At 33.9% G+C, this 25,050-nt stretch overlaps 2 protein-coding genes across 2 annotated transcripts; one reads left to right on the top strand and one right to left on the bottom strand.

The window, feature by feature from the left end:
* Positions 1-681: 681 nt before the first annotated feature.
* Positions 682-4,905, bottom strand: LOC107866476 (putative disease resistance protein RGA1). The gene is made up of 2 exons (XM_047409043.1): positions 1,475-4,905; positions 682-1,102 (listed from the first exon to the last, which is right to left on the bottom strand). The coding sequence occupies exon 1, from the start codon at positions 2,688-2,690 to the stop codon at positions 1,713-1,715; it is 978 nt and encodes a 325-aa protein (XP_047264999.1). The 5' UTR covers positions 2,691-4,905; the 3' UTR covers positions 682-1,102; positions 1,475-1,712.
* Positions 4,906-16,843: 11,938 nt separating this feature from the next.
* Positions 16,844-23,430, top strand: LOC107864234 (oxidation resistance protein 1). Its single transcript, XM_016710560.2, has 8 exons — positions 16,844-17,645; positions 19,054-19,538; positions 19,636-19,708; positions 19,835-19,915; positions 20,174-20,237; positions 21,943-22,030; positions 22,111-22,195; positions 23,100-23,430. Exons 1-8 carry the CDS (start codon positions 17,559-17,561, stop codon positions 23,148-23,150), a joined length of 1,014 nt encoding a protein of 337 aa, XP_016566046.1. The 5' UTR covers positions 16,844-17,558; the 3' UTR covers positions 23,151-23,430.
* The last annotated feature ends 1,620 nt before the right edge of the window (positions 23,431-25,050 follow it).

The raw sequence follows: 25,050 nt of genomic DNA, 5'->3' as shown, positions 1-25,050 counted from the left end.
TATATTTTTTAGAAAATATTAATATTATATATATTTGAGTATGTTATTATAGAGAGGTAATTTTACAAAAAGTATACCACCATAATAAACGTCATTGTTATCAGAGAGAAGTAAATATAACATGAAAACTTGATTCCGAAAAAAATCAGAAAGTTCTTGTGATGGAGAGATGAGTTGTAGTATATTGTGAGGTACATGGAAAGATGATATGTGTGAAAATTATATTAATGAAAGAGAGAGTGTGACAAAGAAAATATTCTAAGTCTCCAACTATATTCACTATTCACTATACAACAGAGAATAACTATGTTAATGGAAGAGAGAGTTGAGACAAAGAAAATATTTTATGTCTCCAACTATATCCACTATAATAAAGAGATTTTTAATAATATTAAAGGAAGATGTTTTTATGGTAGAGCTTTGGACTCTTCAACTAATCTGGAGTTGCTTGAGTTATACATCGTTGATAGACTGTTGTATCCTAGAGGCGACAAGTCGAGATATACTGTTGGATAGGTGTAAATTTTGTGGCAGTGGGCTTGAATCTTGAGATATATTATTGGATCGGTGTAAATAATGTCACAGTGGACTTGAATCTTGAGATATACTGTTAGATCGGTGTAAATTATGTTACAGTGAACTTGAATCTCCTTAAAGAAAGAGAGATATTTGTGTCTCATCTGAAAAGAATATTATTTTATCTTCTTCATTTTTGTTGATTTTATTTTTTCAACTATTTATTGTAATTGTCGTATATTACACCAACACAAGAGACGAGCAATATATGACTCAACTTGTCTTATGTGTATAATAATAGTACTAGTATATACAGCTATACGTTACTCCTCAACAAACATCAAGGTGAAAACTAAAGAATCAGCAAAACTAGTACTATATAAACTCGTCATGAAATTAAATAGCAAACAGAGAAATGAAGAAAATGTCAAAAGCAGTATCCACTTTACTTCAATAGAGAATCATGAAAATGGAAGCCGCAAAGCAGTTCTGCTGAATTATCAACTTTTAACTGACTCCCAAAAACACAGTTGAAACATCAACATTTTTCTTTAAGCTCTCCTGTAAATCCATCCGAGTTTGGAACCTAAATAACAAACAAAAATTAAAAAGTAACCGAAATAGAATACAATTTAAAAGTTGAACCAAAATGGATATAAGATATATGAGGCTTTTACACGGACCTGACCTTAATGGCCATCAACTTGTAACGCTTCATATAGTAATGTGCAATACCTGATAGAGGGTGTGTGTTGTTTTAAAGACAGTTTGATAGTTTAGACTTAGTGTTAGGAGTAGTTTTGTAGTTTAAACGTAGTAATTAATTTCCAATTTCCAATTACGAATCAGTAATTACTAATTATAAATTTCCAATTTTATTACCAATTACTACTCTCTACATTTATTTTTACTTTTCATATTAATTATGCATCCCAACAAAATGTAGAAGGATAATTACCTCCCATGTCAACACAGTTGGGATGTGAGCAATCTTAGGTCAATCCTCTCCTATTTGCTTCTCGCATCTTCGCTTCAGGATTGATGAACACCATAAAATATTTAGCCTTTGCAATGCTGTGAGAGATCGCATGGCTTCTGTCAAGGAAGTCAACATAGGACATTCATAAATCTCCAACAAATTAAGGGCAACGAGGTCACCTATCCATTCTGGAATTGTTGTGAAGTTAGGACATCCACTAATGTATAATGATTTCAAAGTAGCAGAAATGTCGAAGCCAAAGTGGAAGTGACATTAGCTTGTCAAGCTCCCAAAGATTGAGAGTTGATAAGTTCCCCAGGACTTGAAATTGCATTTCCTCTTCGTTGGACAAGTCGAGCTCAGGGCAATACGCTATAGTTAAAGTCTCCAGAGAAGTGAGATGAGTTAGACATGTGGATAGAGAGATCAGATTTTCGCAGTTTTTAATAGACAAAGATTGAAGCGACATGAGATTCTTGAACACATCCTCTGACATAGTTGCTAGGCCTTCAACAGAATCTACAGTCAACTCTTTCAAGTTGCAAAGAGGAGAAGGATGATGAAGTGATGGGCAAAGGATTTGCTTCGATATCTTCTCACTTATTCCTTTCAGTTCAAGTTGTTTTAAGGAAGAGAAGTAGTAGCGTTCAGGAGTCTTTGATGGTTGCATGAATTTATCATCATAACCTTCAAGTCCGCCCAGATTCCGCGGTTCAAGACTTTGGAGAGAAGGCAGTTTCCATAGCGGTGGAAGCTTTTGGCATTTATGGCAATCTTCTATATGTAGATCAACAAGCTTGGGCAGCAAAAGGCCAAGATTCTCAACCATCAACCAACTTGGAAACCTCAACCCATTGTAATCTTTTATTCGCAATCCTTCAATGTTTTGGTGAGGCTGCAGGGCTTCCAACATCATCAGATGAGCTCCAGTATCGACATCCCTGTGATATCCATATTCAAAGTCTACATTTAGCTGTCGGAGATGCTTCATCCTTTTCACTACACCTTTCGGTGTTCTTTCTCCAATTGCACCGACTCGTCCCATGAATTTAATGCTTAAGCTATTTCTGAGATCAACAAGGCCTTTTAGTTCATTTAACTTGTCACTTGCCTGACCAGATATGCAACTTTCTTTCCCTATGATAAAACTTGGCAACGTCCGTAGAGACGTCACTTGACCAATTTCAGCTGGCATATCTTCTAGGGATGAGCAACCATCAAAATCCAAATGCACGAGACTTGTCAACTGATGGCGGAATATGGGTTAATGACCAACACCCTTGACATAACAAACGTCGAAGGCTCACCAATCTCCAATTATCTCTTGGCAAATTTTGGAGTCTACGGCAATCAGCCAACTTCAGAATTTGTAGATTATGCAATTTTGTTATGGTATTTGGTAAAGTAACAATGCTCAAAGAAGAAATAGAGAGATATCTTAGATGCTTCAGTACTCCTAAAGATTGAGGCAGAAACTCTATACCCAGATGACCTAGATGTAGGACGCGCAAGCGTGAAAAACTTGAAATCATTCTCTCTAAAGTTGAATTGCTCATGACACTCATTGAATAACTATTTAGGTAACTAAATGTGCTCAACTTCATATGCTTCCTATAGAATGAATTGGGAAATGCTGATGAACCATTAATCCATAATAAAAAAGAAGCATGGAGACTTTGATCAGGGACAATCTTTATATCTTCTGGTTTAATGATGCTAAAGAACTCCCCATCTGCAAATTCTTTTGAGAGATCATGAATAAGGTCGTGCATTTTGTAAAATTGCATAAACGATTCATGCTCTTCAGTTTCTTGAAAGAATGACAACAAATCCACAAAATATGAATTTGCAACATCCTCCACATTATCTCTGTTGCTAGTAGTTGATTGAATAAAGCCTTGAGCATTCCACATATCAACCAAATCAAATCTCTGAATTTCAAAATCCTTTGGATAGAGGGAACAATATGCGAAGCATATCTTTAAATGTCGAGGAAGGTAATTATAGCTCAATCTCAAAATGGCCATTAGATCATTTCCTCCTCATGTGATATTTGACAAATCTTGATTCTTGAAATACATCCACTCATCCTCCGTTCTTTTGAGGTATTGTAGGCTTCCTACTGACCTTATTGCAAGAGGAACTCCTCCACACTTTCTCACAATTTCCTTTTCTATTTCCACCAAATTAGAATTTTTGCTCTCTTTGTTACATCCAAATGCCATTTTTTCAAACAATGTTCATGCTTCTTCCTCTGAAAGGTCTCCCAATTTATGTTTATGAACACTTCCTGAAACTTTGACCACCACGTCTGAACGAGTAGTAAGTAAAATCTTACTTCCTTTGGCTCCACTAATCAACATATTCTTCAGTCTCGACCATTTCAAAGGATCTTCGTTCCACACATCATCGAGCACTAGAAAATACTTCTTTCCATCAAGCATTTTCCTAAGCTCGTTTTGCACCGCATCTAGTTGAGGGTACTTATCCTTCTTCCCTCCCCCAGATTCAGCAATTTTTTCTGCAATCATTTTCACTTCAAATACGTCCGAAACACAAACCCACAATGCTTTATCGAAGTTCTTTTTAATTATTTCATCACTGAACACACATTGTGCAAGAGTGGTCTTTCCTAGTCCCCCAAGACCAACATTTGATATGACCACAACATTCTCTTCAACCTTAGAATCCAAAAGAAAATTCACAATTTTGTTTTTATCATCACTCCTTCCAATCACTTCTCCATCAGGCACAAATGAATAAGTCTCTCTATCCAAATTCAATTGGACTGAATAAGGCTCTGGAAGCAAAGGTTGCTGCCTCCTTTCAACTAGGTTTAAGGAGGCCTTATCTTTTGCAATTACATCTAGGTCTCATCGAATAGACTTGAGACGGTGACTTATCTTACAGTTATAAATTATAGGATTTGATTTTGAGAAGAAGATACCAACCTTATTAAACAATTTTCGATGCTTAACTTCAGTGGCGACATCATCCAAGAGATCATCAGCTTCAAAGAACACTTTCTTAAGCCTTTTTATCCAGTCCCTAACCAGGTTGCTACTGCTGCGCCTCTGCATCAATGAGTACGGCTTGGATGGAAGAAACTGTATCAGAAAGCTTGTCTAGCTCATCGGCTAGCCCGTAAATAGATGTTACTTCTTCAGCAGCAAGAGAACCCATGCTTTTCAAAATTTCAGTAGCGAGATCGAACAGAATTTCAGCCATGATCAGCAAGATGAACAAAATGTAGATGTTGCCTTTGCCTACCATAAACCACAATTTATGAAGTTTGTTTGATTATTTACGTGGTACAAATGAGAAGTTTCGAAGCTAATTGGCTGGCAAAAACTTTTTGTGAGGTTGATTCTTTGCTTGTCCAGATTTTCTTCGTAAATTCTTTTTTTGGAATGATTAGGTATTAAAGTGGAAAAAAGAATATAACTACTTGGTTCTTCTACCTCCAAGAACAACATATATACTTGAACAGATTTGATTCCGTCATTGCTTCTAGGACAAAAGGTAGCTTAGTATACTTTTCAGTAGAAACTTATTTAATCAGACTTGAATGCGAGTAAGTATTTATCGTACTTCTCCTACATTCAGCTCCCACAAAACTATACATGGAAAAGAAGGGAGTTTTGTTAGACTTATTTAATGTTGACCTTCAAGTCTTGATGTCATCTCTTTTCAATATATAAGAATCTTCTTTTTTCCCAATACTGAGCTATGCTTTTCTTGTTTATGACTCCTTCGAAAATACATAAACTACCCCTTGAAGTTATCCTGATAATTCGACTTCTCTCTTTGACTTTACGAACTTTCTTTCACACCTATTGATACAAGTCAAATGGCCGCCTTAACTTTTGATGACATCTTTGGAGGCCAACACCTAAAGGCTCAAGACTTGATCACTCTGAGAGCACAAGGATATGCAAGGAAGGCCCATTTTGAGCATGACTTAAAGCAATCCCGCATGTGGAAGGTTGCTTAGATTCTTACATTGTTGTTAACCCGAGAACCACAAGCCTTGAAGTATAAACCTGCATCCTCGATTTTGAGAGCATTGAAGAGGCGTCATTCATTCAAGTCCAACACACCTTGGCCGCCGCTTCATTAAGGGTATTTTGGACATTGTACATAGTGTATTTATACACCATGGCTGCCCCTCTCATTAAGGGCAATGTGATCTTTTTGTCTTCTTTTGTAATATACTATAAGTAGGACTTTTTAGGTCTTCTCTCATTAGTTGTTTAATGATGAAAAAATGAGACATTGAAAATCCTCTCGAGAAAGAGTAGAACACCTTAGTGTAGTTTTTGTAAATTTCTATGGCCCACATAATTAATTTATTTATTGATTTAATAATAATTGAATAATTTAAATCCTTAATCTATATGGAAAGTTACCTAGTAGGATAATTACTGACTCCTAGTAGGATTGTATCCACAATTACTGACTCCTAGTAGGATAATGATTGTATCCACCAATCACGTTGAAGGAATGTGAAAACATAACTAACTATTCCCATTATAAAAGGGGTCCTCTCTCTACCAAAAGAAGAATAAGCTCCATCACAATTATTCTGAAAGTAAGATAAAGAGAGAGAAACAATTCAGTGATTCTGCTATTACGCTTTTGCTTCCGCTAAAACCATGGAGAATTCAGGTAAGTAATTCTTTATTAAATTACCGTTATTATGTGTACGTGAAAATCATTAAGTTCAACGTTCCTGAATAATACAAAGGATTATGGATAGGATTGTTTATGCATAAGATTGTTTAAGTTTATATAATCTGTTTTATGCTTACATGTGGTATCAGAGACTGACTTTCGAAACAAGTGATTTTCCAGTAAAATTAATGTTTCTTCAGATCTTTTGAATTTTAATTATGTTTGTCAGAAATTTCACAATTATTGAATAACAAAATTTGAAATATTGCTATTATTATAATTGATTCTATTTAAAATAACATGAGTTTAATCTTTATTATTTTAAATATTAAAGAAACAACTCTTTGTTGTTAGAACGTTGTAGTATGCAATAATAAAATTTATTGTTTCTTAATATAACTTGGAATCATATATGTAAAATTCATTAATCACCAAAGTGGTCGAATCTTTATGAAATTAATTCCAAAATAAAGGTTAAAGTTTAAATTAATTACCCATTAATCTTGATGCTTATAATTGATCTAATAATTATGGGTAAATTAAATTTTTGGTCATAAGACATTTTTGGATCATCCAAAGGTTGATTGTTTATTCGTATGACCAATAAATATTAAAGAGATAATTTTGATGTATCGTTAGTTTTATTTATTTATTTATCCAAAGATGATAAATATTATTAATTGATGCGTTAAATATTATCATTTTGTGTTAAATATATTTTAAGCATCATTATGTTTAAAGTTGTATTTTGATGTTCCGTCAAAAGTAGAACATCAATATACATTAAAGTAAGGTATTTCTGAATTTGATAATGTGTTTAAACTTGTAACTCAAAGTATTAACAAATGAGCATGTTCTAATTCAGCACTTGCCCTTCATGCGCACTCTACCTCTGTTACGACTTTTAATGGACTTAACTTTTCAGATTGGTGCGAACAGATCAAATTCCATCTTGGGGTTTTAGATCTTGATGTTGCACTTTACTCTGAAAAGCTAACTGCTATTACTAAAGCTAGCAGTGATGAAGAAAAGTCCTATTATAAGCATTGGAATCGGTCTAACATATTAGGCCTAATGTTCGTATGAATGAATATTGCGGGCAACATTACTCTTCCCAAAACTGAAAATGCAAAAGAACTTTTGAAACTTGTGGAAGAGTCTTCCCAAACTGCTAATAAGTCTCTTGCTGGGACACTAATAGGTACTTTAACCACCATGAAATTTGATGGTTCACGTACTATGCATGAGTATATCATTGAAATGACAAATATAGCAGCAAGACTTAAGTCATTGGGAATGGAAGTGGAACAGAATTTCCTTGTGCAGTTCATCAACTCATTACCGTCTAAGTATGGTTCTTTCCAAATGAACTACAACATCATGAAAGACAAATGGAACGTGCATGAATTGCATGGTATGCTAGTTTAAGAGGAAATAAGGCTAAAGAATCAAGGAACCCACTCCATTAACTTTATAAATCATCAAGGAGCTGAAAAGAAAGGAAAGAAGTATGGTAAGGGACAACAGAAGCAACTTAATGTTAATCAGTCCTCATCTCAAGTACGTAAGAAAGAAAACAAGAATGCAAAGTGTCATTTCTGTGGAAAATCTGGATACTTTTAGAAAGATTTCCTGAAACGTAAGGCAAGGTTTGAGCAGAAAGGTAAGCCTTGTGCTTTTACATGTCTCGAATCAAACTTAGCTGAAGTTCCTTCTAATACTTGGTGGATTAACTCTGGTTGTACTGTTCATGTTTTTAATACTATGCAGGGATTCCTTACAATCCAAATCATAAACAAGAATGAAAGATTTGTTTACATGGGGAACAGAGTGAAGGCTCCAGTTGAAGCTGTCGGGACTTATCATATGATTCTCGATTCTGGGCGTCACTTAGATTTAGTTGAAACTTATTATGTTCCTTCTCTTTCGAGAAATTTAGTTTCATTGTCTAAGTTGGATAAGACTAGATATTCCTTTAATTTTGGTAATGGATGTTTTAGTTTGTTTAAGAATAATTATCTCATTGGTACTGGTACTCTTTGTGATAATTTATACAAATTGAATCTTGATAATCTGTTTGCCGAAATACTCCTAACTCTGCATCATAATGTTGGAATTAAACGAAATTTCGTGAATGAACAATCTGCTTACTTATGGCATAAACATTTAGGTCACATATCTAAAGAAAGGCTGGAAAGATTAATTAAGAATGAAATTCTTCCAGATTTAGATTTTACTGACCTTAATATTTGTGTTGATTGTATTAAAGGAAAACAAACAAAACAAACAAAGAAAGGAGCCACAAGAAGCACACAGCTTCTTAAAATTATACACACTGATATATGTGGTCCTTTTGATATCACATCTTTCAATAAAGAAGAATATTTTATCACTTTTATTAATGACTTTTCACGTTATTGATATATCTATTTGTTGCATGAAAAATCTCAAGCGATTAATGCCTTAGAGGTATTTATTACTAAGGTTGAAAGACAACTAGATAGAAAAGTGAAAATAATTAGGTCTGATAGAGGTGGTGAATATTATGGAAGATATGATGAAAGTGGACAACACCCAGGTCCATTTGCTAAATTCCTCGAAAAGAGTGGCATATCTGCTCAATACACAATGCCTGGCACACCACAACAAAATGGTGTGGCAGAAAGGCATAATCGTACATTAATGGATATGGTTAGGAGTATGTTAAGTAATTCATCTTTACCTCCTTCTTTATGGATGTATGCTTTAAGGACTGTCGTTTACTTGCTAAATAGGGTTCCCAGTAAAGCAGTCCCAAAGACACCTTTTCAACTATGGACTGGTAGGAAACCTAGTTTGAGGCACCTTCATGTTTGGGGTTGCCCGACAGAAGTTAGAGTTTATAATCCACAAGAAAAGAAACTGGATTCAAGAACAATCAATGGTTTCTTCATGATTATCCAAAAAAATCAAAGAGGTATAGATTTTATTGTCCTAATCATAGTACGAGAATAGTTGAAACTGGAAATGCTAGATTCATTGAGAATGGCGAAGTTAGTGGGAGTGAAGAACCACGTAATGCGGAAATTAAAGAAGTTAGAGTACGAATTTCTCTACCCTGTACTTCTTTTAAATTTGTTGTTCCTGAAGATGTTGTACAACAAAGTAATCAACAAGAACAATAAATTAATATTCCTATTAATGAAGCCATAATTGATGAACCTGTAGTAGATGAACCACAAGAAGTAGCATCAAGATCTCAAAGACAAAAGAGATCTGCTGTTTCTGATGATTATTTGGTATATCTACATGAGTCAGAAACTGACTTGGGAATTGATGATGATCCAGTTTCATTTTCACAAGCCATTGAAAGAAATAATTCTGATAAATGAATAAATACTATAAAAGATGAGTTAAAATCTATGTAACAGAATGAAGTTTGGGACCTTGTTGAATTACCCGAAGGTTGAAAAAGAGTTGGGTGTAAATAGGTTTTTAAGACCAAATGCGACTCAACTGGCAACATCGAACGTCACAAGGCCATACTTGTTGCCAAAGGTTTCACTCAAAATGATGGCATTGACTATAAAGAGACGTTTTCACCCGTCTCTAAAAAAGATTCGCTCAGAATTATAATGGCCTTGGTAGCTCATAATGACTTAGAGCTACATCAAATGGATGTGAAAACAGCCTTTCTGAATGGAAATTTAGAGGAAGAAGTTTATATGAATCAACCTGAGGGGTTTTCTATTAAAGGAAAGGAACACATGGTGTGTAAACTTAAGAAGTCAATATATGGACTTAAACAAGATTCCCGACAATGGTATCTTAAGTTTAATGAAATGATTGTCACCTTTGGATTTAAAGAAAACACTATTAATCGGTGTATATATCTGAAGGTCAGTGGGAGTAAGTTTATTATGTTAGTCTTATATGTTGATGACATCTTGCTGGCTACTAATGATCTTGGTTTGTTACATGATACCAAGAAATATCTCTCTAACAACTTTAAAATGAAAGATATGGGTGAGGCATCCTATGTGATTGGAATAGAAATATTTTGAGATAGATCACAAGGATTATTGGGATTGTCTCAGAAAACCTATATTAATAAAAGATTAGAGAAATTTAGAATGGAAAAATGCTCATCAAGTCCCGTTCTAATTCAGAAAGGAGATAAGTTTAGTCTCAATCAATGTCCAAAGAATGACTTGAAACGAAAGCAAATGAAAGATATTCCTTATGCATCAATAGTTGGGAGTCTTATGTATGCCCAAACATGTACAAGACCAGACATCAATTTTGTTGTTGGAATGCTGGGTCGATATCAAAGTAATCTTGGAATGGATCACTGGAAGACTGCAAAGAAAGTGTTGCGATACTTACAAGGAATGAAAGATCATATGCTCACTTATAGAAGATCTGATCATTTAGATGTGGTTGGATATTTAGATTCATATTATGTTGGTTGTGTGGATACAAGAAAATCCACATTTGGGCATTTGTTTCTATTAGCTGGAGGAGCAATATCATGAAAGAGTGTGAAGCAGTCTGTTATAGCTGCATCCACTATGGAAGCTGAGTTTGTGGCATGCTTTGAGGCCACAGTCCAGGCTAATTGGCTGCAAAATTTTATTTCAGGACTTGGACTAGTCGACAATATATCCAGGCCGCTGAAAATTTATTGTGATAATACCGCCTCAGTTTTCTTCTCTAAGAATGATAAGTATTCAAAAGGTGCTAAGCATATGGAATTGAAATACTTTTCGGTTAAAGAAGAAGTCCAGAAACATAAAGTGTTAATTGAACATATTAGCACTAAGCTTATGATTGCTGATCCTTTGACGAAAGGATTACCGCCCAAAACATTTATTGAACATGTTGAAAGGATGGGTCTTATTGATAGCAATGAATGATTTTATGTAAAGACTTTATTATGTTTATGAAATTGACACTTTGAGCTCAAATTATATCTGTTTCTGTTGTTACCTATTTTCTCTTCTATACATAATATTATGAATAATGATGATAGGTTCTGACTTAGATAAAGGATTCTAAGTATTATCGTTGGACCCATTATATATTTGAAAGGTTATGTTAGGTAGTAGTACATGGAAGGAACTATGTCAAGTAAAGGGATGTACAACCGCCATGACTCATTTTAGTTGATTTATTTAACGATGACAAATGATGTTGGATTTAACGTTAATAGTGCACATGATTGACGTACCTATTAAACTATTAAATTAACATTGTGTGTGCCAAGTGGGAGAATGTAAATTTCTATGGCCCACATAATTAATTTATTTATTAGTTTAATAATAATTGAATAAGTTAAATCCTTAATCTATATGGAAAGTTACCTAGTAGGATAATTACTGACTCCTAGCAGGATTGTATCCACAATTACTGACTCCTAGTAGGCTAATGATTGTATCCACCAATCACGTTGATGGAACATGAAAACATAACTGACTATTCCCATTATAAAAGGGGTCCTCTCTCTGCCAAAAGAAGAATAAGATCCATCACAATTATTCTGAAAGTAAGGTAAAGAGAGAGAAATAATTCAGTGCTTCTGCTATTACGCTTTTTCTTCCGCTAAAACCATGGAGAATTCAGGTAAGTAATTCTTTATTGAATTACTGTTATTATGTGTATGTGAAAATCATTAAATTCAACGTTCCTGAATAATCAAAGGATTATGGATAGGATTGTTTATGTATAAGATTGTTTAAGTTTATATAATCCGTTTTATGCTTATAGTTCTTAGTTAGGGCTTGGATTAGCCATTGTAGTTTAGGGCTTGGAAAAGCCAATATTGTTCTTTGCTTGGAAACGGTGGATCTTGAGGTGAGTTGATTCCCTTGGCGGTCACCGTAAGAGTGTGGTGTTGTTGTTACATTCATTAGGAGGTTTTGAGTTTAATATACTCTTCAGTTCCTAATCTTTGTAGTAATCTATATCTCACTATCTATCTTTACCTTTCTTGCAATTGTGTTAGTGTTTGTATCTTGTAATCGTTTGTTCTTGTTGAATCCGAATCTTGTGATCATTGTTTTCATCTTGTTCTTGTTGTATTGTTGTTGATTTTGGTGTTAAAACCCCTTGTAAACTCGTGATACTTGTGTTATTGTTGTTGGCCAAAACTAGCACTCAAAGGGATCCTCGGGTTGCTCTCAATTTGTGGACTGTTTTGTATAGTTTTTGTGCCTTCCATGGTCATTCTTATATCACCTATTAAGCACCATACACCTGTTAAAGAAAACTTGTTCGGAGCTTTGGTACTCTTATCTCTTTTTTAATTGAGTAATGTTCTATCGCATATAATGAAGGTGAGTAGTTAGCAATGTGATTAACCAAACTGGCAAGCTATTGAAAAGTCACTTGACAATTTTAAGAATTGTTAATAAATATTGTAATAATAATTTCAAATTAAAAAATTAAAATTATTTGTATTTGAAAATATTAGGCTTTTACAAAAAAACAAAAATAATTACTTTATATCCATGCCTGAATTTAAGTGAAACTTTCTATTCTGATTCTAGTATAGTTTTATCACTAAGATACTAATGATTTAGAGAGGCTATATTAAACTCATTTTATTAAAGAAATTAGCACATTCAAGTTTTTTTCATTTCAATAAAGAAACAAGAAAAAGCTTACTAATTTCCATGCCTCTTCCTTTGAAAGGTCTCCTAATTTATGTTGATGAACAACATTTCCTGAAACTTGTGCTACCACGTCCGAACGAATAGTCAGTAGAATCTTAGTTCCACCGATCAACATATTCTTCAGTCTCGACCATTTCAAGTTATCTTGGTTGCACACATCATCAAGCACTAGCAGATACTTCAATTCCCATCAAGCATTTTCCATGTAATAATGCCTGGTGTGACACGGGATCCAGTGCCTTCAACTTGCACCTAGCGAACCACTTGCACTGATCGTAGCGACCAAAATAGTGGTGGAGCCTGGATTTTCACTAAGGGGGTTCAGCAAACTCGTCGAAGGGTTCAATAAAAGGGTTCAACATCGATCTACCAAAAATAAATAAAAAATACTTTTAACCTTAAATAAATGGTATAATTTCCATCGAAGAGGGTTCAGATTGTCCAATAGCAGGAATGGAAGAAATCTCGTCAAATACATGAAATGTTCGATCTCTCAAAGAGAATGATCTATCTCCTCAGTTGAAATGCCCTTTGTTTTCTTTGATCCATAAATTTGAACTGAAGACGCAAATCTCTTTGTAATTTGTCACCTCTTAGTCATTTGTACGTCTAAAAGATGAATAGATCATGCTATAACTACATCTAATCAACTTAGTACTAATACGCACCAGCAGGTTGAATAAATATTAACCAAGTTGCTACAGAAATAAATGAACACTTGCATTAAAGGGCTGTGATTGAAGTATTACAACTTTTGTTATACTGTATATTTAGCATCGAGTTGCCTTCTTATATACTTTGTAATAAATAAGAGAAAGTATGGATCAATATATAGGATAACCTTTTCTTTTCAAACAATGTACAACTTTCTGCAATGTAAGTTACATCAACTGACAAATGACATATACCCCATGCCAGAGGAAAGAATTACACCATACAATTATGAAAAAGACAGAATAAAGAATCTTATGATTAAACTTGACCACAATTTTCAGCACTTAATGCTGCTAAATATTTTGGAAAGTGAGAATCTAAAGCTAGATGTTACACTGCTACATCAACTAATTTAAAGCTAGATGTTAACACTGTTACATCAACCAACTTCCTAACAATATTTGTAACTAACTTCCGGAACACTGATCGTCTTAAACTAAGTTTACTGGATAAATTTGAACTTGTCAGGATATTTCATTTAGACACTCGGGCTGAGTCCTGTGTCAACTGAACACCTTAAATCTCAATAAAGTGTTAACACTTATCGATTCAAATTTTGAAGAAAAAAATATGTGTTTGCATTCGTATATTATTAAATAGTTATGTTAATCACATAAAATATGTCATCTCCTTTAGTTATGCACATCATTCTCAAGTGGAAAATGTCTCGGATTTTACAACTTATTGAGGCAAATGTGTGTAGTTAAAGGTAATGACCTATTTTATGTGTTTAAATAAACGAGAGAAAAGGCTCAAATATGTCATTGAACAATTAGAAATGGTTCATTTATGTCATTCATTAAAAGTTTGGCTCGCTTGCTGTTACAAAACAAGTTCAACTATGCCATTATTTTTTAACAGTGGTTTTGTAAAACCACCTTTGCCATGTGGCCTCTTATTAGATATCCACGTCATAAAATTAGACCCACTAAAAATATTACTCATTTAAAATAAGACCCATTTTAAATAACATTACCATATTTCATTTTATCAGCACCCGAATGATCAGATTCATTAACCAAAAAATTGTAAAAGAAAAAAAAAAAAAAAAAACTAATCTATAAAAGACAAAGGAAACATGAAGAAGGGTGCTAATTATACGGAGGACAGCTGAAAAATAAGAGATCAAAGGGTTTAATTTGCTTTCCAGCAACTCAATGGTGAGTAATTAGTTCCACCATAATACACCATAAAACAACTAATTCATCAATGATAATCAACAATATGCAAAACAGTCACAATACTTGCAGTTTTCAATTTCATCGAAATCACATAACCACCACCCCCCTCCCAGAATATTTGCGTTTTTTTATAAACAATTTACGTTGGATTTTCAAATTTAAAAAAAATAAAAAAAAATTGATTATTGGATCTGATTTGATATAGGGCAGAATAAAATGAAATATGGTTATGTTATTTAGGAGTCTTATTTTGAATGAGTAACATTTTTAGTGGGTCTTATTTGGTGACGTGGACCTCTAACAAGAGGCCACATGACAAAGGTGGTTTTACATAACCACTGTTAAAAAATAATGGCATAAGTGAGATTGTTTTGTAATGGCAATGGCATAAACGAGCCAAACTTTTAACGGATGACATAAATAAGCCTTTTCTAATAATTCAATGACATATTTGAATCTTTTTTCCAATAAACAATGAGAACATGCACACATAAAAAAATCCAAAACTTAAACCAAAGTGTGTCTAATGGCACACTATCTTGGAAGTTGACGTGTTCAATTGAGACAAGACTTTATTCGAGTGTCTAAATAAAATATCTTCACAAATTTGAGGAGTTGGTAATGTATTAAGAAAAGAATTACTACCTTATTATGATACACAATATTGAGAGGTAACTAGTACTATATGGTATATTTCAAGATGAACAAGCTTGTTGTTGCAAAATGTACTTTTATTTATTATTACTCCCTCCCGTTGTTTCAAAATAATTGTCATGTATGCTTCGAGTCAATTTAATTAATTTTTAAAGTTAAATTAGGATAAATTAATTTAATATTTTAAAATTTAAAGTTAAATATTCAAATATTATTATACAAAGTATTATACGTTATAACTTTTTTTTTATATTGATCAATACGATGAATTAATATATGATTAAAGATCAAAATTTATATTATTTGACCCTCAAAAAGAAAATCATAACAAGTAAAAAGGAATGTAGGAATTAGATTACAAACTGCCTTTACTTTCAACACAATTTTTTGAAGGGTTGACAAAGACCAAGACTTGGAAGGGTGTTTTTTTTTATTTCGAGCAGTTTTCAAAAGGTATTTTATGTTAGTATTAAAATCTGATTAAATTTAAATTTGTGCATTGCATTTCATGTTTGGGCGAAGTGTAAAAATATCCGATTTTGGATCATCGTTTAATTTGAGTTCACTTTGTGATTTTTTTATTTTTTTTATAAGTTTACAGCGTTAGAAAAAATCAAACGTACACGACTGATATTGAAAATTCGTGTCTGTTGTACGTATAAAAGTTGTTGTAGATCTCAGTCTTGTGTAGTTGAATCTATTTTGTCAATTTTCTTTTTATACTTCAAATTTCACAATTCTACACTAAATTTATTCCAAACAAATTTAATTTTAAAATGTAAACTCCATATATCACAAAAACAAACTTCAATAATCAGTATGTGACTAGTTTGAGTAAAAAAGATTGGATATGCAAATAGAAAGTCTTCACCTCAAAGAAATTTAGTTCACAAACAAAAATATTTTTTAGAAATAATTTACCCAATTAATAAATTCTACCCCAAATTCATGATTTTCTCATTACTTTCCCCTATTTGTCCCTACCAACTAGTCAAAAGAAAAGGAAAATATTGGTACAAAGTCAACATAAGAATATCCTTGTCTGAAAATTCTACTACTCCCTCCATTTTTATTTCTTTTTTCATAATTTTTATTTCATTTTTCTACTAACGTGATTCTAAAATTACAAATAATAATTCTAATTTTCTACTAACACTTAAGTATGTTTATGTATTTGAATTTAAAATTACAACATTCAACAGCGTTCTTCATCTCTTTTATTCATTTCTATATATATATATATATGTATTATACAAAAAATATGTCTATTGTTAATTATTCAGTTTAGAAAATCAAGAAATAATTTAACACAATTTTTTTATCTATTTCAATATGACTTACAATAAATAGAGGTAATTTTGTACTCTTTTAAGTTGAACAAGTAAAAATGCATCGGGAATACTATTTAAAATTTTGTGTTAATAAATAAATGGGTGATTTTATTATATATATCACAGTTTGAATATAATAAATTTTTTATTTTAAAAAATGTAATGAGTGATGTATCGTATTTAATATTAAAAATAAAATAACAAAATAAATAAATAAAGATAGACTGGAGAAATAAATCAAATAAATATTTTTAGAAATGATAAATTAAAATAAATATTTTTAGAATGATTATTTTCCAATTTATCGTCTTTTGTTTTTTTTTTGTTCATGTTTTTCAGCTGTTACTACAAGCCGTCGGTGCTCTGCATCTTTCTCCTCCATTTTTTTTAGCACAACAAACATCACATTTTTCCTTTGACATTCCCCTTTTCCATCACTTTTCTTGATTTGAGTTTCAAGATTTAACCCCCAAAATCTCATATTTTGTTCTCAAACTCTTTTTTTTTCTTTTTAATAATCGTGGTATTTGGGTCAGTTTTTTTTTTGGTTCCTTGACTAAATTCAAGAAAAACACCCCTTTTGCTTTCACATTGCCTTTTTCATCACTTTTCTTGATTTGGGGTTTCTCAAATCTCAAGTTTTGTTCTCAATTTCCTTTTTGTCTGGATCAGCTTTTTTTCTTTTCTTTTGATAATTGTGGTGTCGAGGACAGCTTTTCGTGCACGTGGACTAAATTCATGGGATACGTGTCACCTTCCATGAGCAACAACAGATAGATTTTTGTTCTCAATTTTCAAGATTCAGAATTGGGTAATTGTCTAGAAAAAAACAAGCAGAAAAGAGAGAGGGAGAGAGATGTATGCTGTAAAGGAAACAGTTTCTGAGAAACTTTCTCGTTTATTTTCAGCTTCACCTTCTAAATCTGTTGATCAACAACCTCAGGTTTGCCCTTTTTCTATGTTGGAATTTCAGCTTGTTGAATCTTTTGTATGTTTTGGTTGTTGGGTTATGAGTATTTTTTGTCTTTGATTTGATTTGTATGTAAAGCTTAAGGTTTTTTTGTTGACCAATGTATATATGTAATTTCAATTATTTTTGTTGGCAATGTTTATTTTTGGGCTGGTTAGTTTGTGCATGATGTTTAAGGAATTGAGTAGCTAAAAATAGGACAAAAAAAAAAACTTTATATGATGTTTATGGAATTTATACATGAGCATGAAATTGGTAGAGTTACGTGTACTAGTACCTGTTGGTGGTGGGAAGTGGCCCGTGGAATTAGTCGATGTGCGCGCACAAGCTGGCCGGATAGCACAGTTATTTTTAAAAAAAAAAAAAGAGAGAGAAGAATGATATTCCTTCTGTTTCAATTTGTTTGTCTGATTTTGACTTGACACGGAGTTTAAAAGAGTAAAAGAATTCTTTTGAATCTCATAGCCTTAAACTAAAGATATGTAAAATGTACCAAAACAAGCTTTAATCTTGTGGTCTTAAACATGTCACTTGAAAGATTGAAATTAAGAGTTGCCAAAAAAGGAAAGAGACATTCTTTTTGAAACGGATAAAAAAGGGAAGTAAAACAAACGAATTGAAACAGAAGGGTGGAAACTATATAATGTATAAGGAATTTGTACGTGAACATGAAAGAGGTCACCGAAACTAAAAGGAAAAATGATGAACACTACATATTGTCCAAGGAATTTGCAAAATTTGAAGTACTTGATATATTTATGAGAACAAAAGTTGGACAAGAAAGAACACTGGACGTTCAAGGTCAAGTTTGTTTATAGCAGTTTGTCACTAAATGGAGTAGCGTTTATCAGATGTACTATTTGATGGATTTATATTCATTTAGTGTTTGGATTTCCTGATGGAGAGTGAGCTAGTACTCATGCTTCATTGTTCTTATTTTTGTTCTTTTGTAACTTAGGATATTTTTCTGATGATGTTTGTAATCTCGAATAGATAGTTTATAGTATTACTCTGTCGGTGTCTTCGTTTTTTTGTTATCTAGCGGTGTGTTATCTCATTTTGTTGTTAGTTTTTATTTTTTTTGTTTGTTATACTGTTATCCGTCCTGAGCCGGGAATCTATCGGAAACAGTCTCTCTACTTCATCTGAAGTAGTGATATGGACTGCGTACACTTTACCCTCCCCAGGCCCCACCTTGTGGGAATACACTGGGTATGTTGTTGTTGTTGTAATTTAGGATATTTGTTTATTTGAGCAAAAATCAAGCTCTATATTAGTTTCCCTTCCTTTTCTGCATAAGAAGATATATTGTTTGATGGAGGGTTGTCATTATCACTATGCAGTGCATACTATTTGTAACATTACCTCTCTCTATGTTTAGGCCAGGCCGTATACAAAGGATGGAAAATCTATAACATCTATACTATCCTTCCTTTTACCATCAACATATTTTGCGAACATAAGAGATCGAAGAGAGGTCAAACCACTTCAGTCAAATTCATTTACTTGGAGAAGTAAAAGTTTCTCGTTGCGCGATAAGCCTCTGGATGACTGTGAGGTTCATGATGATTACAAAGAAATACCAGACGTTCATCGAGAAGAAGGTGAAAATGGCTCCATCAAGAATTCAGTTTGCGTGAAGAAAGAAACAGTAAATACTGACAAGGATAATGGAGAGCCTAATTCTTCTGGGAGCATTGGCAGCAGTTCTGAAACTTTTGAAGATGCTCTTGATAGACACAGTTTTGAGCAGTCAATGGCCTATCTCACCACTGATTCTGTTTTCGTTACTCCAAATTTATATGATTTTTTCCAGTCTTCTCTTCCTAATATAGTGAAAGGTTGTCAATGGGTCTTGTTATATAGGTAATCTTGATTTTAAATTATTTTCTACTGCAACGTCTATTGCAACTTTGGTATCCTGAATATTAATATCTATCCTGTTCATTCTAATGAAGGGCAGTACGGCCAGACACGGTATATCACTTCGTACTCTTATTCGCAAGAGTGCTGATATTTCTGGTCCTTGCTTGCTGGTATGTACACCTTAAGTGCTGCTAATGTTTGCCATGCACGCTTTCTCGACTTCTTTAGCAATTTTTTGAGGATTTTAAAGGATCTGTTATTTTGAAGATGATATTTCTTTGTCATGTTTGTTTCAGATTACTGGTGACAAGCAGGGTGCTGTGTTTGGTGGGTTGCTTGAGGCACCATTAAAGCCTACTGCAAAGAGGAAGTACCAAGTAAGAAAGCAAACAAATGCAGTATTTAATTTTCTTTAACTGATATAATCGAATGATGCAGTAATGTTCAAAAAGAAAACCACCAGTTTTTGGTCTAATCTTACTCTTGGTAATCGACTTGGTGCAAGTAAAGGGTTCCAAACCCCCTTTATTTCAAATGAAGAGTTAAAAAAAAATAGCCTATGCCTTCCTTCTCCATTCTCACCGAATGTTGATTTTATTTTTAATGCTAATGTGATTATTGTGTTATTGTGACAGGGAACAAATCAATCATTTGTATTCACAACTCTATATGGTGAACCAAGGTTATTTAGACCAACAGGTAAGGACAAATATCAGTTTGTGTAAATGCAGTAATATAAAATTCCATTGAGAGAAACTGCAGGGATGAATTAACTATGAGCTCTCACAATTAAATATACGAGTCAATTTGTGTGAACATAATTAATGGAAACTGGCTCTTCAGCCGTTGCATTGTGTTATATGGTAATTTAGACTCATGACTTGTCTGGAAAAAGCTGTCCATCATGGTTGGAGATAGAGGCCTTCTTGATGAACCTATTGCATCCCTTGAAAGTAATTTTACTCTGTTACAGCTGATTGGAAGTAATTATCTTCAATGAATCCACGCAAGTTTATATTCCCGACCTTTCAATTTGTTTGTGTTACTTTCCTTTTTAGTCCATTTAAGAAGAATGTCTCTTTCCCCTTTTTGGCAACTCCTAACTTTCTCATGGCATGTTTAAGGCCACAAGATTAAAGGAAATTTGGTATATTTTTACATATTTTTAGCTTAAGACCGCAAGATTTAAAAGTCTTCTTTACTTTCTTAAATTTCGTTCAAGTCAAAACCAACAAACAAATTGAAACGGAGGTAGTACTTATTTAGTTCTGAGAAGGGGAGGGTGGTCCATAGTTCATAACTGTCTCCCTTTTTTTGGTATGGTTGGAATGTATGTGAAAGTGAGATATTTCCTTCTTTCTCTCTTCTTTAGGAAAGATTTATGAAACTGAATTACCTATCCACTTTTCCTTCCCCTCTGTCACTTCCTTATCTAACAAGAGGATTAACGCTTTCCCTTGTGTGCTTTTCACCCCAACCAAGCATAGAGTCAAAATGCATGTCAAAGGCCGCCTTTAAACAGTGCAACACAATAAAACATTCAGAAGTTCTGTTTTTTTTTTCCTCAAGAGAAAAGAAAAGGCTTCCGGAAGTTATATTATGTTGCGTATTTACATTCTTACAAGGACCCAATTTCCTCCTTTCGGCGTACGTGTCTGCTGGTTCTTATTTCTTAGTAGGTACTGTTTACTGTCACTGGCAAATTGAAGTGATAAACATATCTCAAAAGCATAATGCTTTCTGACATTATCAGCAAATTAAGTCGCTGCCACTTAGCTGAAAGCCGGCCCAATCCTTTATTGTACCCCTTGATGAGATTCTTTCAATCTCCAAATATGATCTTTTCCCTTTTCTCTTTCTTCTTATTCTTTTTGTTTGGCCTCTCTACCTCACCACTGAGGTAATGGTATGGACTGCGTATATTCTACCCTTCCCAGACCCCATTTTGTGGGAATATACTGGATATGTTGTTGTTGTTGTTATTCTTTTTGGTTGATGAGAGGAGTAGCAAGAGTTAATTCAAAGAGTTTCTTAACACTTAATAGATTGGTTCAAAATAATTTCTATGTGCTACCTAGCTTTGTTCCACTATCCAAATTGCTCTTAACACATATGTTACGGCTGGCAGACCACCAACTACAAAATAAAATAAAATAAATTTCAACGTCTAAGCGTGACTGGTCATGTTTTTGTTAAGCATTTTGTATGATAAATCTTCTTTCTCGGTACACATCCAAACTTTTCTATTGTTCAGTCTCTTTATGTCGGAAAATTGCCCATTATGATACATGTTATGCAAAGCTACAAAAGGCAATCATTGTATCTTAGTTGTAGAAAATCACAAAAATCCCGACCTGAAGTAATCCATGCAGACGTGAGCTAAACTATTACCATTTTGGAATAGGTGCCAATAGATATTTTCTCTTGTGTTTGAATGACATCCTGGCACTTGGAGGAGGTGGAAATTTTGCTTTAAGCTTGGACGCTGATTTGTGAGTCTCTGCCTTGCACTATGCATTGTTGTTTGCAAGTTACAAATTTCTTCCGTTCTTATTTCCAATTTTCTGCACAGGTTATGTGGTAGCAGTGGACCTTGTGAAACATTTGGAAACTCCATTTTGGCACATGATCAAGAGTTTGAACCGAAGAATGTTGAGGTAATTTTCTTGTCAACATTTTGTCTTTGTGCCCATTTGTCGTTCTACTTCCAATCTAGTTTCAAAGAACTCAATGTACTATCAACTTAAAGAGAGCGAGCCAGAGAAAGAGGAACTTGTTTTAAAGAGAGAGGGAGAGCACTTGACGGGTTGGTGTCTCTACAGATATAGACCTATAAATTTGCAGATTCATGTCTTACGTATCATATGTATTTTTAACTATGTGTATTTAAGCCAATATGTAACTGTAGATCAATGATTCCTTAATGTTGAGTTATTTGTTGTTATTTACTTGCATTGGCTTGAAGCTCGGGATAAGTGTTTTTAGTTTGGTAAGAAACTTGCATATCGGTGTAATATCTACAGAACTCTTAATTTTCCTTAAAAAGCAAATTATATACCAATTTTGACTATGAAATGAACCTAAATAGAATGAAATAGGTATAAAGTATTCATGGGAATGAGTTTTCCTAGTTTCGGACTGAGTCATGGTTAATTGACTGATTGAAGGAGAATTAGAAATTCTTAGTTGCTTCATTTTTTAGAACAAAAAATCCAGGTGGTTAACTTTTAACTAATGCAAAAGAGCACATATGCGGCGAGAATTAAGAAAGAATTTAACCAATGTATTTCTCCTATCTGCACTTTTAAGGCTCGTATATAAAGGAAACAAAGACAAATAACTGTAAGAAAAACAAAACATATTTTCGTATTGATAAGGATTGTAGCATAAGATTATCATTTATGGCTTTGTGAGAAATGTTCTCAAAGTCACTGGTCGTTAGGAATGTGTTCTAGAGCTAAGGATATTGTATTTTATGTGGCAGACTGATGAAACGTTTGAATAATTTATTTGACATTCTATCACCAAATCCTTAACCATCTCTTGTTCTTCTTTATGCAGCTATGGGGTTTTGCACACGCGTCTCGTTACCTCCCTTCATACCCAGCCTAAATTTTTTTTTTTCATTTTTTTGTTAGCTATATTTTTGGAATACTATTATTTATTCTTTCATGTCCATGAAAAGCAGCTTCCTCCGTTATAATCCTGGAGGTTTCGTGCTGTACATGTGACAATTGCTGCCTAGGAATGAGATTATAGCAATTGTGAATTGATATGCGTGTAGATATTCTTTATCCGTCTATTTAGCACATTCTGAATCCTTCCGGCCAGGGGAGGCTTTAGTGTATGATTATTGTGATATTATATACATACCATGTAAGTATTTTGAGTATCGTGTTGAGCCTTTTTTGTTGTTAAACTCATCAAGTTGGACATGCAGCAGCAACCTACTGTATATTCTATCCTACAGCTGCTTTTTCGTTTCTTCTGTCTATTCAACATTTATCACAAAAACTCATCGAGTTGGACATGCAGCCGCAACCTGTATACTCCATCCTACAGCTGCACTTTCGTTTGTTCTGTCTATACAACATATCACATTGCATTCTAGGTGGAATAGAAATTTAGACAATGTTACATAACCTGTTAATTCGTCTGTCAAACTTGCTCTAAAGAAGAAACCCTGGATAATCTGTCTTGTGATGGCTTCCTGTGTTCTCTTTTGGAAAATTCTATTGTTCCTTTCTAGCTGGTGTCATTCTATATATAGCAGCACCTTTATGCCTACAATGCCTCTCAGAACGAAATTGGTTCTTGAGTCGATCTTCTCAGTCTTTATTGGCCTGAACCTCTAGTGATACCTTGCCATTGCAGTAGCTTTTATCATATTCTGCCAGATATGCCATTGCAGTAGCTTTTATCATATTCTGCCAGATATACTGCATTCCAACAGCAGGTGTTGTATGCGCGATATGTCAAGGTTGAGGTGACACCCCCACCGGGCTAGCCCAAGGCCCCTTGTCTCATGTAGGGCAAGGGTGCCACATCTGGACGGGTGGAATGGATGAGCGGAAGGCATCATGCAATGGAGTGGGGAATAGCCCTTCCATGTATAGCCAGTCTGAACATAGACAACCACTTTAGAGAACCTTTATGCACCTTTTGGACTAGACAGGTGGCTTGTTTTACTCCTGTACTCCACATTGTTCCTTCTTCAACATAGTACAAGTTTGCACCCATACAGGCCATTTCCTAGAGACTTTCCACAGTAACTTGCAAACAACAGCCTTATTTCACAAAGTGCCACATTGATGAAATTTAAGCCCCCTACTGTCTGTGCCAACATAATCTGTGCCAAGCCAACAATACTTTCTTTGGTATCTCAACTACACTAGTCCAGAGGAACCTCCCACATACTTTGTTGCATAAATTAGGCATCATACATAACAGACACTCAAATTTGGCCTTAAGTGGCAAGTAATTACACCAACTTTGAGAGTGCACATCTAGGAACCTCAGCTCGTCTCCGTCTCCTCGGTGTCAATTGACAACTCAAACTAACAATGTGATCATTTGGACGCCTCAAAAATGTGTCACATCAACATCGAGTGTCCATCAAAAATTTATTTATTGCGTCAACATGACATCAAATTGAGATGCCTAGATGTGCACAATCGAATTGTTAGTTGAGGCCAAATTTGTGTGTTTTTTAATGTATTATGCTGATAAATTATAGGACCAGAAGGTCTGGGGTGACGGTTAACACTCAAAACCCACCAATACATTTTGTACTCTTAACCTTGTGATTACAATTCCGCTGCTTTGCAACCAATAGAAACTCAAGACATGGACTAGAAATAGAAAATGTGAAACACACTGATGCCACTGCAACAAGGAATGCTTTCACAATTCACTCCATTCTCAAACAAACAAAAAAAAGACATGCTAATCTACTCTAAAAACCTTCTACAATTAAATACACCAGTGGTTTCAAATTCAAATTCTGGCTAGT

This window comes from Capsicum annuum, chromosome 3, assembly GCF_002878395.1.
Source record: "Capsicum annuum cultivar UCD-10X-F1 chromosome 3, UCD10Xv1.1, whole genome shotgun sequence".
Lineage (NCBI taxonomy): Eukaryota > Viridiplantae > Streptophyta > Magnoliopsida > Solanales > Solanaceae > Capsicum > Capsicum annuum.
Note: the sequence above shows the minus strand (reverse complement) of the source record. Positions and strands in the feature narration are given on the sequence as shown.

Coding starts and splice junctions, on each gene's coding strand:
- LOC107866476 (XM_047409043.1), bottom strand. CDS start 2,690: ATGCCAGCTGAAATTGGTCAAGTGACGTCTCTACGGACGTTGCCAAGT.
- LOC107864234 (XM_016710560.2), top strand. CDS start 17,559: ATGTATGCTGTAAAGGAAACAGTTTCTGAGAAACTTTCTCGTTTATTT. Junction 19,539..19,635: donor CAATGGGTCTTGTTATATAG/GTAATCTTGATT, acceptor AATGAAGGGCAG/TACGGCCAGACACGGTATAT. Junction 20,238..21,942: donor AAGGTTATTTAGACCAACAG/GTAAGGACAAAT, acceptor ATTTTGGAATAG/GTGCCAATAGATATTTTCTC.